Consider the following 16,914-nt stretch of genomic DNA (forward strand, 5'->3'; position numbering starts at 1 on the left):
TATAAAATCAGCTGTTTCTTCTCTTTTTCTTTATTTATTAATGATTATTCTTTCATTTATTCTAATATATATTCTCACTTTATTTTTAATAAACATAATTTTAATTTATATATTAATTTAATAATATTAAAATATTATCACCTACTAATATAATATTATACATATTTAAAAAATCATAAACACATATGCGAGTATTTATAAAGAAAAACGATATTAATATATAATTTTGGAAAAAATTATATTCTTAAAAGTTTTATAATATTATGATTAAAAGACTTTAATATATCTTAAAAATTATGTATAATATCCTTATAAAATGTAAAACGATTGAGTAATAAAATAATTTTTTTGTTGTTATGAATACATCAGCAATTTTTTGTAACAGGAGGCGATGATGCAGACGTGCCACCAACACCAAGACACTCTCCTCGTTGACTCCGTAGTCCACACAACATAGTCAATGTTCCATCACCATTAATTACCAACTTTTTTTTTCCTATTATTTTACTTTATTTTATCAATTATCACTCCAAATTTTATAAATTTAAGATAATTTAGTGATAGATACCCAACCAACATCTTAAATATAAAATTTATTATTTATACAATCCTCAGTCAAAGAAATAGATAAAAACAATTAGCATATTAGATAATTTATTTTATAAGATCTCTCAAAATTTCAAAAATACTCAAAAGTTCATATTTAAAATTGTTCTTGTTACTGTGAAACTTACAAAGTTATACAAGAAGATATTTATGATCTTAAATTGATATTAGATTAAGTCTGATTAAATAAAATAATGAAGCTTTAACCACCGATTTATTTTACTAATAAACTCCCAAATTTAATAGCTTGACTCAGACAGATACATGGTCTTCCCTTTGGATAAGGTTTGGAAAATGAGGTAAGGTAGGTCCTCCCTTTCTTATCATTCCAACCAAAAATTTCTCTTATTTTATTTTATTAAAAGGAGTTCATTTTAACTTATTAAAGGGGCTATTTTTTATTGTTTATCAAAATATTTATTCAAACATGAACTTAATATAATTTTACTTTAATTTTTAAGTAGTTACTTGGAATTTTAGTTATAAATTTATAATCATATTTTTTTTCAAAATTACTGTTTATAATAATCTTATTCTACAGGAACTGTTAAATCCCAATAATATAAATAAAAAATGTCACCTAGATTATTATTATTTTTTATTTTAAAAGCCGAGGAAAAAAGGTTGGGCTGAAACCAATGTGCGCTAATTCATTCTCCACCTACAAATGCATTTAAAATATTCTTACAAAAGTTAAACTAATCTTTTGTTAATAAAATTACTGAAAAGTTCAGAAATAAGACACTCTGGGCGATGTGGGCCAATAGCTGCTTGCCCTGAGGCCCAATAGTACGCGTAGAAGCCCAATAGATATTAGTCATGGTCAAAGAATTAACCACCTCATTTTTTCAAATTTTCTGCTAATTTTTTTTGTATTATTTTCTGTTGAATATTAAAAACATATTATATTAATATTTTAAATATTTTTTAATATATTTTAAAACGTCAAAATTAATGGTAATTAATGTATTATAAAATCACAATAAAAATTCAAATTCTTTATAAGTAGGATTTGTATGTATCAAAACACTAGTATGCAATTATTTTTTATAGTTATGCCATTATAATTTAATTGAATGATATTATTCAAATCAATATATTTTTCTTAAAAATATTACACTTTTTCCCCTACCACGGATATTTGTAATATAATTATGCTTATGGTAGTATAATAATTATCACTTCAAAAAGCTTTTTAAACTCTCTAAACCTTTTTTAAAGATTTTCGACTAACATCATTAATCAAAATTTTGATATAGTTTTTGAATATAATATATCATTTATTTTCTATTTTATAATATGTGCTCTATATTAAAATGGACTGGAGAATAAAAATGTAATTACGTGATAGTAATATGAAGCCATTTTCATGTTATTAAAAAAATTTAAAACAGTAAAGGTAAATTCTGCAAAATTATTTTCCCTCTCTATTTTATATCCAGAAGCAGTACCTGTGTCACACACACACACCAATCAAAGCTTCTGTTACACATGCATGCATGCATGCATCTGTCCATAGTATGGTTAATAATGTATGATGATGTCCCTCAAAACGGGTGCTAAATTTTTTCACTTTTTTGTTTATCTTTTTGTGTACTTTTTGCCCTATGAAAATAATAAGGATGCTATAATGTTTTTAGCTTAATAGTATTTTCTTCTATATTTATATTAATTATTCAATATTTTCTTTTATTTATTTTTATTTAATGTGATCCTTATATTATGTAAAATGATTATCAATATTAATTCATCTGGATAATGATAAATTGACATCTATTAATATAATTACTCACTTTTCTTACGCATTTACTATTCAGGAGATAAAATGAAAGGAGTGATATCAATCCCAATTTAAGAAAAAAACCACCTTTAAAAGAAATATATAAAGATAATATTAAGTAAAAAAATAAATAAAGAAAACATTGAATAAAAATATTTATGAATTTATTAGTTATATAGAAACTTATTCTTTCATCATCCAACAAAAATAGAATCAATAATTTTGTTTGACATCCGCAACAGATAAATTTCAGTTCCTAAATTTTAACGAAAAATTATAATTTATTTTTATCTTAAATTTTTATATAATTTAATTTTTAAACTTAAAAAATAATAGATATAATTTTTTTAACTCAATTATACATTAAATTTTGTTGACATGTCAAGTAATTATCAGGCTTACATTTGAGTTGTTTATGTAAAATCTTGAAAAATGACATTTTAGAAGTCGTAGTAGTTTAAAATAGTAAGATTCGATTATATTTAATATTAAAATGTTTTAATATAATTAGTTTTGTTATAAATGAGTTTCATTATTTTAAAATATATCATCTCTCTGGAAATCATTTTTCTAGAGTTTTCTAACTTCTCTACAAAAGTTCTTGTTCTTTGTTCACTTGATTAAAGATTTCATACCGCAGAAGTGATCCTGGCAGTGAAGTCTTCAATTTGGACTGACCAGTTTTTTCAACCGTGTAAGTTGCTTTATGTTTGTTTTCTTGTGGGTCTTTCTGTCCTGACTTGCATTTGACCCTTCTTTTGGTTGCATGTGAGGTTTTAATCTTCTATATGAGTATTTGTTGATCAATGATCATAACGATATGTCCTTATGATTTGTGATGTTTTTATGTGTAGATAGAAAATCTTATGGAGTTAGAAGAGTTTTGGTGTTTTTAGAGCAATTTAAATTGGATAACAAGTAAGAGAAACTAGTCTTAAACTTGTGTATAAATGAGTGTTTATGATTTGTGCCTTTGCTTGGAATGATAAAGTTTTTGAACTTGTATGATTTTGGTTGGTTAATTTGGTTAATTAGATTTGTAATTCTTGTTGTATGTTGTTGTTTGATCTTGTGGTATTTGGGAGAAAATTGAATTTGAGTCATTATTGAAATTGGTGCTAGTTTTTATATTTTAAAAATTATATAGGATCAATATTTAAAAGAGGAGTACCAATTTGAACTATGAAACAGGTTCAGATCACCTAAAAACTCCAAAATGTATTTGTTGTTATATGATATGTTGTTGGGCAATAGGTTTCATTGTTGAACTCCACTTTTTGCGAATTGATCAACGTTGAGCAGCATTTAGGTGGTGTTGAGCGCCAGTGTCCACTGTAGGTTTGGGAGATATGAATCTAGGGCGATGAGCGCTAAACTTTAGCGTTGAGTGCCAATTTTTACATGCAAATGGCATTAAGCGTGAGATGACCTGTTTTGTTTGTGTTTTTTGTTTAACTATTTTTCTTTCTTTTATTGTTGTGTAATTGTGAAGTAAAGTATATGATTGGTGTATATTATGAAAACAAAGATATATGGTGAATTGTTGAAAGGTTTCCCGAGGAGGAAATTCCATTGATGATGTGTGTTCATTAAAGTGTGTCTTGGGGTTGAGACTATTCCATTTTTTGAGGCTATCCTAAACTCTACTGCTATTTATACTCATGTAGAGGAGAATGATTAGGTGGTGAGAGTAGCAGAATGTCATGTCATAAAGATAGTTCCATTGTTCTTATGATTGTAACAAGGATTAACCTTGTGTGTGATAGCTCAATAGAATAGTTTATATCACCACAAGTGCTTGACTTCACACGTATGATTCAAGTGCACATATCCGGATAATATAAAGTCTAGAAGAACTTGGTTGACAATATAATATGTTGAGTGGTTGTGTTTTATATTCGGCATGAAACTTATACACATGTGAGATGTTTAAAATTTATTTGTATCCTTTGTTCAACTAGTTTACCCTATATGTTTTCTTTGTTTTCTTGTATTGTATTTTTTTCTTTTACAATGATCACCGGCGTGGTGTGAGCATATGATGTTGTAGGTATAAAAACATCTTTAGATGAGAAACTAACACATAAAGTTGAAAAATGCTTTAGGAACATGACCGGTTAGATTTTTTTAAAGGGAATCGCATAAATGCAATGTTATATTTATATAATCATGTGGTTGGTTGAATTGTATAATTTACTTTATACTCTAGGATCTATTTTGAATATTATTATAAAAGGTCTTATTTTACTAGTTTTATATTACTGAAATGATATGCCACATTTTGTGTTGCTTAAAACGTTATCATTTAAAAATTAGTTTTGAAAGTTAAAACATAAACAAATCTCAAATTCCTATTTAAATTTACAAACTAAAATTCTATTTGACCTTATAAGAAATGAAAGCCAACTACATTCTTAAAATTATATATATATATATATATATATATATATATATATATATATATATATATCCAAATATCCAAGAATAAATGACAAATCAATAATGTAAATAAATAAATTTAGAAATATCATTAAAATCAATATATCTGGAGTTTAAAATTTTGTTAAACGTCTCAAAGAATTTAAAGAAAAAAAAAATGTATTCAAATTTACCGCACACCAATACTCCTACGACAAAACAATTGTGAATAGTTTTCACTACTATTTTTTTTTTCTTCTTATAAAGGGTAAATACATGACATTTACCCTAGAAAAAGGTGGTAAAGGAATAAGTAGCAGTTTGAAAATTCTAACTTCTTTGATTGGGTGCTGTAAAGTTAATGTCATGTTGATTCACACACTTTTTGAATATAGTAGATCGCACTAGCTAGAATGGTCCTTTTATTTTGGCCTAGGATGTGCTAGAATGCAAAAGAACATCAACATAATAGTTTGTTTTCAACAATAATGTTTTTATAATATCCAAAAGTAGCCTCTTCTGGATTTGTTTGGAATGTAACCAAGACTTTCATCTTCCAATCATATCTCAACACCACAACATCCACTTTTCGGGTCAAATCACTAAAACCCATCTAATATCTATCAACAATATTACAACAAAGCAAATTGGTTAGAAGAAAAAATACATTTTTTTCTTTTTATTTCAGAAGAGGACTTGTAGTGCATCTATCTACATATGGTTAACATTTTCCTTCAGCATTCGTGAGATATCTAATTTACGAACTTTATAAATTAATTCACTATTCACTCACTAATTATAGTAATCAATAACAATTCCAACTCAAGCAATTCAGGTAGCAACACAAAACCAAATAAAAAATAAAAATTCCAGATGCATGTAAAATCTGTCAGAAAAAGAACATAGTTGAAGTTATTTTTGACCAAAAGTTTTAAGATCATACCGCAAACACAACCTTGGACTGCATCAATCTTATTTAGGACTTGGAAGCTAAATAACCAAGTTCCTCAGACAACAAAGTTACATCTTCATTATCATCATCATCTTCCAATGCTAGTAGATCTTCTTCAACACCCTCATTCAGAAGTTCTTCCCACAGTACTTCCTCAATGCCTTCATTTCTACTTTCAGCTTCACCTCCTTTCTCCTCCTCACCACTTTGTTCCTCCATGTTCATAGCAAGCTCTATGTCAGAAACTTCAAGCTCTGACATTTCATCATCATACTCCTCTTGTTCAAGTTTAACCAAATCTGAGCATTCTTCAGCATCACAAATAGGCCTTCTTCTCTTGTTGGAAAAAGCTTCTTCCAGCTCCTTCCTCCACTCCCTTTGTTGAACCAATTGTTGCAAGAAGTTGGGGTTCTGCATTGCCCTTCCCAAGAACTTCATCATCTGCTGCTGTTTCTGTTCGGTCTTTCTGAGCCTACTTTCCATTGATTGAAGATGGTTCTTTGTGTTCTGCTGTTGGTGTCTGAGTTTCACCAGCTCCATCATCAGAACTTGCTTGTCACGTTTCAACCCATCCATTTCTCCATCTAATCCAAACCTCCCTACTTCAACACAATGCTCAAGAGATCGTTGCAGTGGCTGAGGTTGATGACTGCTCTTCCTCCTCCTTATCATCTTCAATAGATGCCTTTGTCCTCTGAGAAACCCTTCATTGGCAAACTCCCATTTATCAGGATCCACCTTTCTAAACCCCTACAACAACACCAAGTTCCTTCTTTTCAAATCCCTAAAATCTCAACAAACAATTCAGACACACACAACTGGAGAAGATTATATGGATTCGTGGTTGTAACATGAATGCAGATCAGAAGAGTTAATGAGAATACGATGATGTAATTAAAGTATACGTACATAGGTGTTGAGCTGTCTGACAAAGCTGGAGAAGTTGTTGTGTTTGAAGTATTTGGGGAGAAGAGTGATGGAAAAGGCTTGAGGATCCCACACAACGAAGCTGTTGTTTCCTCTGCTCCATGAAACTATGTCATCAGTGGAAACATCATCGACTATGTCGTAAGTCTTTGTGAGGAACGGTGGAGGAGCACTTTCATGAAGCCCCTCAAGCGGTTGTGGAGAAAACTCTTCCTTCACAATCACAGGACCATCATCATCATTCATATTTCCAATATTCAAACAAATCAATCCACACACAAGCTTCGATCTGGGTTGGTGAAAAACGATGCCTTTGCCTTTCGTTTTTGAATGTGAAGCTCTCTCTCTCTCGCTCTCTCAACAAGGTGATGATGATCGGTGTCTACTATTTAGTTATCTAAAATGGAACTGCTTTGGAGTGAAACTCAAAGGAAAATTGGATTCAAAGGGTGGCACCATAAGACAAAGAAAGAGTTTTGTAACGTGTGAAGTTTAGAGAAGTTGTCCCCAAGCTCTTGTGATCGTACATGGATTTGGAACACAATAAGAGGTGGTTGGAAACTCTTCCGAACAGCTTTTAATAAGAATTTTATAAAAATAAAATATGATAAATTTTAAAATCAGTCAATTTTAAAATTTTAAACTAATTTAGTTTTTTATATTTTAAATTACATAAATTTAATTTTTTTAATTAAATTTTATTATATTTCAAACATATTTTATAATCTTATTTAATTAAACATTAAAGAAAAATATATCAAACAAAATAAATAATATAGATACAATTTTAAAATGCATACGAAACATCAAATAATCCTAATAAAATTTGATTAAAAAAATTAAATTCGCATATTTCAAACAAATAAGGATTAAATTGATCCAAAATTTTAAAATAAACTAATTCTAAAATTTAATGAAAATTAAGAAAATAAAAACATATTTAACTCAAAATATGAATGAGTTCATGTGTTTAAAAAGTTGTTTTTTCTGTTAATAAAAATTAATTTTAATTTATATGTAAATTAATTTTTTATATATATTTTTTTCTAGAAGTTATTTTAAAGAAACACCTTCAATGATGCATCAAATAAGAAATAGTATCTGTTGTTTTTGTTCTTTCTCTTTTTTGCAGTCCTTTTATAAAGATCACATGAGTGTTGAAAGGAACAAGGAGGCAGGTGGCAACCTGATATTTCTCGTCTCAATGTTTCACTGTGTGATTTCATTAATTATTTTTTATTTTTTCCTTTTCTGTTTCATTTTAGAGACTGAGTTGAAGATGTATTAGTGTTCATTAAAGGCCATGTTGGCTTTCATATTAATGTTTACTAATTTATATGCTTTTTTTCTTTAATTCTTCATCAAGTTTTCAATTTCTGAATATTTCATTCTTCATCTTTTTTCACACATTTTATTATTATGGTTTCAGCATTTTCTATGTATTTTATCACCATAACTTTTTTATAAAAACATAATTATAAAAGAACATTGCTTTATGTGAAGAAGTTATAATATGAATAAAAGGAAAAAAGAAAAAAAGAAGAAGATGCATTATTATAAGACTTTACTTGTTAAGTTTAGAGTATGAGAATGTGGCAAGTCGTTATGTTATTATAAACAGAGAAGTTTGCAGAGAATTTTTTTAGGATATTTCCTCTTTGGTTCTTTCTTTAATCATTGTGTTCATCTCATTTCGTTTGTCCTTTTCAGATGTTCATAACTCTTGTGAAAATGAGTTGTCAGAAGTTTCTGGAATTTTGTGAAGGAAAAGATTGTAAATGGAAAGGATAATGTTCTTAATATTTACAACAAATTTAAATATATAGAAAAGGATTTAATGTAATAATAAAAAGTATGATTATTGTTGAATCTTTAGCATAATATATATATATATATATATATATATATATATATATATATAAATTATGATTTCAACCTACTTAGATAGTTATTTAAAAAATAGAAACAGAAAAAAAATTGCTTTTTTTTATAACTACGTTAGAACAGAGACAAACTTAAAACAAAATTGATAACATATATCAATTTTTGTATGTGTGTACTATAAAAGTCACGTATAAATAAATTATTTTTAATCATAGCTAATTTAGCATAAACAAAGAGATTCGTATTATTCTTAGATATAATGTGAAACATATTATGATCAAAATTATATTAATGTTTTGCAAATGTGAGAAAATTCCTTAACTTTTATTTTTGTTAAAAAGAGTTTTGTAAAATATTTATAATATATGATTTCATAACTTAACTAATTAATCGATAACAAATTTATTTATAAATATGTGAACAATGTTGTTGATTTTATTCTAATAGATATAGATGGTATAAAATACTAGTAATTTCTCACATGAGATTAGATATATTATTTTTAAATTAAAATTAAATGAATTTAATATTATATATTATTAAAAAAATAGAATCTGAGAAAATTAGGTGAAGACTCTTTAATGATTCAATAGCCAACAGTCAATTCCAATCAAAGAATGGTGTCCCTCTCAACTTAAAGGTATTTAAAAAAAATGCATTCAAAATTATATTTATTATTATTGTTGTTGTTTAAAACTAGAACTTTATGTTGATGTTTCACATATTAATTTAATTCGATTTTTTAGTAAATAATGACTCAAATAAATATAAAAATTAAATGTAGGCTGATTTATTTTAGTTTTAATTTAATATAAAATTTAACAAAAACGCATTTCACAGTTTAATTTAAGTTGGTTTAAATTCTTCAAGAAAAGCTGTTCGATATTTATAATACAAAATTTTCATGTTAAAAGATATGTTATGAATATTTGGTGTTCATACTAACTTCAGTGTTCTGTTGCTTGACAGAAAGAAAGAAAAAAGTAGATCGTAAATAAAAATTATTTGTCTGAAGAATTAAGAAAATAATATTACAATAATTTTGGGAGAGATAGTGGTAATTTTTTATTTTTTATTATCAATATTAATTTTGTTTTAAAAATAAGATTTGGAAACAATTATAATGTCTAATATAATCAATTACGGGATATTATTAAAAACTGAAAACATGAATACACATCAACATATATAAACACAACAGAAACAGTAATTAATGATAAAAAAAGTTCCAACAATAAGTTGAAAAACCTTTATTCACTCTATTATATGTAAAAACCAAAAAGTTTGGAATCAATTTTAGTATACAAAATTCCAAGTTCCTAACATCACTTCAACTATGGTTACTGGTTTTTATGTCTGTCAAATAGTTCTATCTTTGGTCTGTCAAATAACAGAAAAAGACCAAATGCAGTATAAAAGAAAGAGCAATTTATTAATATCTTGCTCAAGATGATGCAAACTTCACTTGTAACTCAGAAGTTGAGTGATATGTGACAAGTGTGATAATAGCAAAAATATGAATTTGGATTTTCGGTTGATTTTTATATACTGTTTCGTTACTGTATTTTTATAATATACTGATTATCATCTATTTTAACGTTTTAAAATCATTACATAATATTCAAGAGAAAACAGCAACAAAAAACACCATCAGAGAATCCGAACTCAGAAATATAAGGTCTACATCTTCTGTGAATTTGACAGATAAGAATCAAATTTGAACTCCAATGGCAGACTCACATGCCTGTCTCTGATACCCAACAAGTCCCCATAATCATCATGAAAGTATGCTTTCAAGAATGCAACAATAACTCCTCCAACAAACTTTCTCATTGGTTTTCTGGACTCTCCATTTTTGCATGAACAATATGTAACTTTCCCTCTAATTCCTTTGGTGTCATCATCTAGCATGTCAGAGTGGCCATAATCCTTGGCCACAAAATACCATGCAGGTTTCTTACACTCGCTGAAGAAATTCTCATGGTTCACACCCTTAGGTGCACAAGGAGGAAACAATGGATTCCTTTTCACTTCACCAAGACCTGACCCTATCACCATCACTGGCATGTCAAAATCAAATGAGTGAGGAACGTAGGAGAGAACTGGTGGGGGAGTTTGCTTTCCTTTGTCCATTCCATCAACTGGGTCCACTCCTATCAAAGCTGAAAACTTTATATCAGTGCTGATGTTTAGTTTCCTCAGAGAAAGAGCAAATGCTGTTTTTCCTCCACGACTATGCCCAGAAAGTGCTACCTTGTTCAAGTTTGGTCTTACATTTGGTGGAAGAAACTTGCAGAGTCCTTCTGATAGCCAATTTGTTATTGCAGCTGCAGAATGAATCTCATCGCTTGTATCAGGTCCTGCCACTGTGTACAACTGTCAAACGCAAACAAGATTGAAATTTGTATCTCCATTCATATGGGATAGTTGCATCAAAAAGGGTTAGTCACATACACTTAAATCTCTGTTAAGAAAGTTGTGGTAGAGGATCAAGGGAAAGAAGCCAATTTGTTTGCAAAGGCCAAGGTGTCATCATGATGACTTCTTCCTCAACATCAAAACCAGACCTAATATCTAATGATTTCCCATAATTATGATGCTTAGGACATGCATATATCCTTATGTCTAAAGGGGAAAAAAAAACTTACATTGTACTCATGCAGTGTAGTAAACACGGAAATGATGATGATTGAAAAGAATAATCTCTGTTATGCCTGTGTTTGTTAATCAAGTAATGGCATGATAAACTATAACCTCTGAGAAATAATAATCCCAAATCTATTTTCCCAATCAATTAAACACTCTAAGATAGCATGGTCAACCACTGAGACAGTATAATATTATTCACTAAGATGTTTTCTCATAACTGATACATGAAAAAGCAAGTAGCTTTTTACAATAATTAAGGAGTAAAATGGTAAGTAGTGACCTGAGGAGCAATGACGATGAATCCATGAGAAGCAACATGTTGTATCAGCTGAGAATAGAAGACGTTGTAAAGAAGATAGCCATGTAGGAACATCAGAAGTGGGAATTCTCCAGCTTCAAGAGGAGTAGCAATCAAGAGAGGTTTTGGTGGTGGAACTGAACGCAGAAAAACAAAAAAAGTTACACAGAGAACTGAGTTTTGAGTAACCAAAAATTACAGAAACATAATTGTAAAAGTTAAGGAAACCATAGTGTACCATTGTTCTGTGTACACGACGAAGATTCAACCCTTAAAATCTCAGTTGTGTACTTTCCGATGTCAAAGACAGTGGTAGATGAATAAGAACACATAACTGAAAATTGAGCTTCTGCTAAGTTTTTGCTGCAGAATTAGATGATAAACTTGTGGCTTTTATTTAGCCTTGTTGTGTACTTTAGTTTCTTTTGATATTTTGGTTTGGCTGAAGATGATATTTTAACTTTTGTTTGACTTTTAGTGGACCAAAGACCCAACAACATGTTTGAGGCTAAAGATTCTTTATGCACAAAAACTAATGGGGCTTTGCTAATTCCACCCCCTGTTTAGCTAAGTTCACACCTTTAATTTCCCGTATTTTTTTTTACAAAATACTTTTCATTCAGAGAAATACAAAAATATGCTGACTATGTTAAATGAATTTCATTTTACTTGTAAAGCGCCAATATTGATTTTTTATTGATAAAAAAAAATAGTAAATCTGTGATATAAAATAACACTTTATCGATAATTGATAACAGTGAGAGAGGTACAACCTTTTTATCTAAGAGATAAAAATACAAAAATCAAGTTATAAACATAAAACTAATATTTTAAAATATATAAAAAAACAAAATTGTGAAAAAAATATGTGACAAGTTCTACATTAATTATCCTAATATGATAAGTCTAATAAAAATGAAATTAAGAAATATTATTACACATATCTTAAAACTCAATGAACATACATTTGAAAAAATACAAAAAAAAATATTAAATTTAATTTTTGTTTATTCTTTCTGTCAAAAATAGTGTGAAATATGTTCATGACCTATTCTATTTATGTATCTTACACATAAATATTTATTTCTAATTTTTTTAGATGTTGTTGAATATATTGTTAAAATATATTAAGTTATACTGACGGTTTAAATATAATAAGACATCATTTATTGTTTACTCCTATTATCCTAAAATTTGGTCTGATAAAATTTAGCAATAGTTATTAATCGAATTGGAGTTTTTTTTTTTCTTTTATTTAAGCATCCATTTCTAACAATAGCTCTATTAGTATTACTACCAATTTTCTTTGTTTTATCTTCTTTTTCATCTTTGTATCACATGAACAATTTTTTTTTCCTTGCTTATTGTATCTTCTTTTTTTCTTTTATTAACATTTACCAAAAATAATAATAATAATAATAATAATAATAATAATAATAATAGTAAACATTGTGTTTCTGATGAAACTATTTACATTTTCTATAACTAATCATCTAATATTTTAGTTTCAAAATTACATTATCATAAAAAAAAAAATCTTGAAATTAAAGGTTATGTTATTTTAAAATTATTATAATATTATTAATTATAACATTATTACATTATGATAAGAACAAAGTTTGATAATGGAGGTGGGAGAAAATAAGCATACTACAAGAAAAAAACTGATCATCTCATTTGTGAAGATTTGGATTGAAAAACCGAATCCTTTGGATGATGATGACATTGAAAGCATAGAGAAGGGAAGAGAGAATTTGATAAATAGATTAAAATGAAGCATCCAAAAAGAAGAACATTAAGGGAAAATTTCCAAAAATAAATAAATCCCATTAATGTTCATTCATGTTAAGAGGTTGAGCCAAGAAAATCACTTAACAGGAACCAGCTTAAGATTTGGAACATAAACACTTTTTTCATTTTTCTGAGAGGGGCTTCTCCAGAACCCAGATCCGTAAAATCTCTCCCACATCTCTTTCTCCAGCTCCACCATGTCCGAGTCTTTCTCCGCCACGCTCCGCCGCCGAAGCGCCGCCACGTCCTCCTCGTCCTCGCTGCACAGCGGGTACACCCGCCCGGCGCCCATGATGTCGTCGCAGCATCCGCACGTGCACCGTCGCGAGTGATTCACCATCTCCAATCCATCGCTGTTGCTCCGCAGATGCCGCCGCTTCCGCCGCAGCGCCTTCTGGCAGAGTCTCGCCGGCACCTTGTACATCGTCAGATACATCATGTTCGCCAGCCCGAACGAGAAGCAGCAGCACACGGCGGCGGTGCCGCCCACCGCCTCCCCCAGCCTCGTCCCCGTCTGGGGGAAGCTCCGGCTCTGCGTCAGCAGCGGCTGCCCCGGGCGAGACACGGCCGAGCGGAGAACAACCTTTTTCGACATAACTGACGTCGTAGCCGCTACCTGACGGCAGTTATTAGTTTGGTTTTTTTTTTTTGTCTTTTCCCCTTATCCTTCTCTCTTCCGTTTCCGTGATAATCCGCACGGGGTGTGGATGTCTCTTTAAATTTGAAGAAATAAGGGAGAAAAAGTTTTATGAGCGAAAGGTTTTATCGTTTTGTTCTGTGCTTGGCCATGGCATGGGAACCAGGTGCAGAAATGGTGAGTTATGAAAGTCAATATATAGGGAAAAAATTTGCTTTTTATAGGATATTTAGTTTTGGGAGATGATGACTAAGCTAAAATGTAGGAGGAGATGAATAAGGTGTTAACTGTGGCCGTTTTTTTAGGGTTTAGATTGACTTAGTTCCTCGTCACATTGCCTATTTGGTGAGTTTGTTTCTCAATATATACGTTTTACCAATACAGATCTTATTTGAATATTAGGAAAGAGAATGATACTTTTCAATCCATTATTTTTTGACCTACTTTTAACTCATCATTTCGATTATCACTAGATTATCATATCACATCATTAAAAAATATAAAAAAAATATAATCTAGTGATGATTAAAATAATAAGATAAAAGTGGATAAAAAAATGAATTAAAATATCATTTTCTTAAAAAACAATATATAAAAAACAAAATGAGATAAAGACGTATAGAGAGACTAAATTACTAATTATACATAAATTTAAATTTTATCAATTTTATTATTAATTTATAATTTTCTATCATCACGACTATTTATTTGATATTTTATTAAAAGTGAGTCACTATTATAAAATGATTAAATAAAATCTGATCTCTCGATATCCATATTTACTTATTAGAATTAAATTGAATTATTTCTTTCACCTCAAGTAAGGAAGTGTGAAACTTCAAATGTTGGGCCACTAAATTGGAGAAAAGCCCAGCCCAACTACCAATTACTTGTTCGGCGCTTCTTCCTGCACCTCCAAGACGTCTTCTGTACTCTCAAAATTTACTATTATACCCTTCATTAATATACAAGTGAAAGTGGGTAGCAACGCAGTAAATTTCATTTACTGCGTCGCCAACTTCTCTGCACCCCAAAATAATTTCATACTATTTCTTCTCCCGTTTCTTCTCCGTCTCATTACTCATTACTGTGCCTTCATTTAAAATTTTTTCCGTTTCATTCTGGTGTGGTCCCTAAGCTTTCATCTTCTGTCCAGGTTAGCCTTAATATTAGCTTAACTTTTTTTTTTCTGTTTATGATGTGAGACGGAATTTGTATTCCGTTTCAAAATGTATGAAACAGTTTCCACATTCCGTTTCAAAAAAACAACACGAAATCTTTATGAAACGCATTCTGGCATCCGTTTCACACCAATTTGAAACGGAATACGTAATCCGGTTCGAGAAAAAATTGAAAAATATTTGGGAAACGGAATACGAATTCCGTTTCATAAAATTGTGAAACGGATTCTGTAATCCGTTTCAAAAAAATTTGATTTTTTTTTTGAAACGGATTACAGAATCCGTTTCACAATTTTATGAAACGGAATTCGTATTCCGTTTCCCAAATATTTTCAATTTTTTCGCGAAACAGCTTACGTAATCCGTTTCGTAAAGGTGTGAAATGGAATTTGAAATCTGTCTCACCAAGAAACAAAATCTCAAATTTATCCTAATGATTCATACAAGACCAAGCAAGTTATCTCGTGGTTTACATGAGTTAATGTCGAACTAAGAAAGGAAACAATATGACAAGTACCACACATGTTTCCCCACCAAATGGTTATGTCATAGCATAAGAAAACATCAAACAAGGGTCAGCACTTCATGAACAATTGTAGATAGTAACACAGAAAAATAATGCTAACAAATGATGAAATAGTAATATAGAGAATGAATACTTGCACAGGCATCAAGGTGAGGATTATAAGTACATGGACAATTTTGTTGCATTTTACATGGTAGAGATGTAGGTCACAGGAAAAATATGCTCGTAAACTACAACTGATAAATACAAGGGATACTTACATATTTGTCAAATTGAGGATTATAAAAAAATAGGTTCCTTGGTTCATTTGTTGGATTCAACAGCAAAAAGGTTCTTTTGTTCATCTGTTGGATTCAATAGCCATCTACAGAACATCCATGTTGCACCAATAACCGATAGAAGAGACAACAAGGCCAAGCATCCAAAATGAGAAGGATCATTTGCAATTATTGCAACACCAAGCATTATGGACTCCGCTAAACTAGCAACAACAATCTCTGTCGTTCCAATGAGATTTGCTTTGGATGATGGGATTTCTGTCTGGAGAATTTGTGCCCCTACAACATCATATGACATGTGCCCTAACCGCTATAAAATCTGAACAGACAGAAGCACAACAGTTTATGTTAACAAAATTCAGTTTGAACAAACTTGACAAAAGTTAATTTTACATTAAAAATACAGTTTAAAATTTTCCTACTTCTGCTGTTATAACAGAATTTCAATGACCTGTTGCAACTTTTTTCAAAACTGATATCTTGTACTCATCTTATATTAGTGAAGGTTCAGACACTTCATACTTTCGTGACTTACAATCAGAAATAAGAAAGTAAGAAGAGGACTCTGATGAGAAATCGATCCACTCAAGTATACAACAACAGCCATGCTGAGAAGTAAAGCTTGAAATACCAGCCCAACTGCCCCAGCCTGGTACAGGGAAACAATAATTATCTTAATAAAAAAGAGTGCTCAAACATTCCCATGTGCAAGAGTAAAATTAAAACTACTAAAGATAGAGAACAAACCTTTAAAATGCCAAATTGCTCGACCAGAGTTGAAGACACAAATGTTGCAGCAACACCCATGACAACACACATTCCACTGAATCCTCCTATGATAGATGGATGTAAGCCTGCATAAATATTGGGAAAAACCAAAAAAAACACCGAAACGGATTCCAGGTTCCCTTTCAGCCGTTTGGGAGACGGCTTCCACAATCCGTTTCAGTTAAAATAAAATAAAAAAGGAAATGGATTGTGTGTTCC

General features: G+C 30.0%; 3 protein-coding genes and 1 long non-coding RNA gene across 4 annotated transcripts; all 4 read right to left on the reverse strand.

The window, feature by feature from the left end:
• Positions 1-5,600: 5,600 nt before the first annotated feature.
• LOC114189881 (heat stress transcription factor A-6b-like) lies at positions 5,601-7,236 on the reverse strand. Its single transcript, XM_028078602.2, has 2 exons — positions 6,666-7,236; positions 5,601-6,506 (listed from the first exon to the last, which is right to left on the reverse strand). Exons 1-2 carry the CDS (start codon positions 6,927-6,929, stop codon positions 5,781-5,783), a joined length of 990 nt encoding a protein of 329 aa, XP_027934403.1. The 5' UTR covers positions 6,930-7,236; the 3' UTR covers positions 5,601-5,780.
• A 2,922-nt stretch (positions 7,237-10,158) lies between these two features.
• On the reverse strand, positions 10,159-11,949 carry CLH2 (chlorophyllase 2). The gene is made up of 3 exons (XM_028078603.2): positions 11,753-11,949; positions 11,497-11,651; positions 10,159-10,943 (listed from the first exon to the last, which is right to left on the reverse strand). Exons 1-3 carry the CDS (start codon positions 11,844-11,846, stop codon positions 10,248-10,250), a joined length of 945 nt encoding a protein of 314 aa, XP_027934404.1. The 5' UTR covers positions 11,847-11,949; the 3' UTR covers positions 10,159-10,247.
• A 1,216-nt stretch (positions 11,950-13,165) lies between these two features.
• On the reverse strand, positions 13,166-14,123 carry LOC114189858 (uncharacterized). The gene has a single exon (XM_028078574.2). It carries the CDS (start codon positions 13,898-13,900, stop codon positions 13,382-13,384), a length of 519 nt encoding a protein of 172 aa, XP_027934375.1. The 5' UTR covers positions 13,901-14,123; the 3' UTR covers positions 13,166-13,381.
• Positions 14,124-15,965: 1,842 nt separating this feature from the next.
• LOC114189781 (uncharacterized) lies at positions 15,966-16,780 on the reverse strand. The gene is made up of 3 exons (XR_003605732.2): positions 16,675-16,780; positions 16,463-16,576; positions 15,966-16,246 (listed from the first exon to the last, which is right to left on the reverse strand). It is a non-coding gene; the product is annotated as an uncharacterized LOC114189781 (long non-coding RNA).
• Between the last annotated feature and the right edge of the window lie 134 nt (positions 16,781-16,914).

Source organism: Vigna unguiculata, chromosome 7 (assembly GCF_037176805.1).
Source record: "Vigna unguiculata cultivar grain cowpea cultivar isolate G323 ecotype 2 chromosome 7, ASM3717680v1, whole genome shotgun sequence".
In the NCBI taxonomy this organism is placed as follows: domain Eukaryota; kingdom Viridiplantae; phylum Streptophyta; class Magnoliopsida; order Fabales; family Fabaceae; genus Vigna; species Vigna unguiculata.

Bases quoted from the DNA above. Each gene is read 5' to 3' on its own strand.
- LOC114189881 (XM_028078602.2), bottom strand. From the start codon at position 6,929: ATGAATGATGATGATGGTCCTGTGATTGTGAAGGAAGAGTTTTCTCCA. The intron at 6,507-6,665 runs GTACGTATACTT...GTGTTGTTGTAG, and splicing joins TCAGACAGCTCAACACCTAT to GGGTTTAGAAAGGTGGATCC.
- LOC114189858 (XM_028078574.2), bottom strand. From the start codon at position 13,900: ATGTCGAAAAAGGTTGTTCTCCGCTCGGCCGTGTCTCGCCCGGGGCAG.
- CLH2 (XM_028078603.2), bottom strand. From the start codon at position 11,846: ATGTGTTCTTATTCATCTACCACTGTCTTTGACATCGGAAAGTACACA. The intron at 11,652-11,752 runs GTACACTATGGT...TTCTGCGTTCAG, and splicing joins GTCGTGTACACAGAACAATG to TTCCACCACCAAAACCTCTC. The intron at 10,944-11,496 runs GTCACTACTTAC...TGCGTTTGACAG, and splicing joins TCATCGTCATTGCTCCTCAG to TTGTACACAGTGGCAGGACC.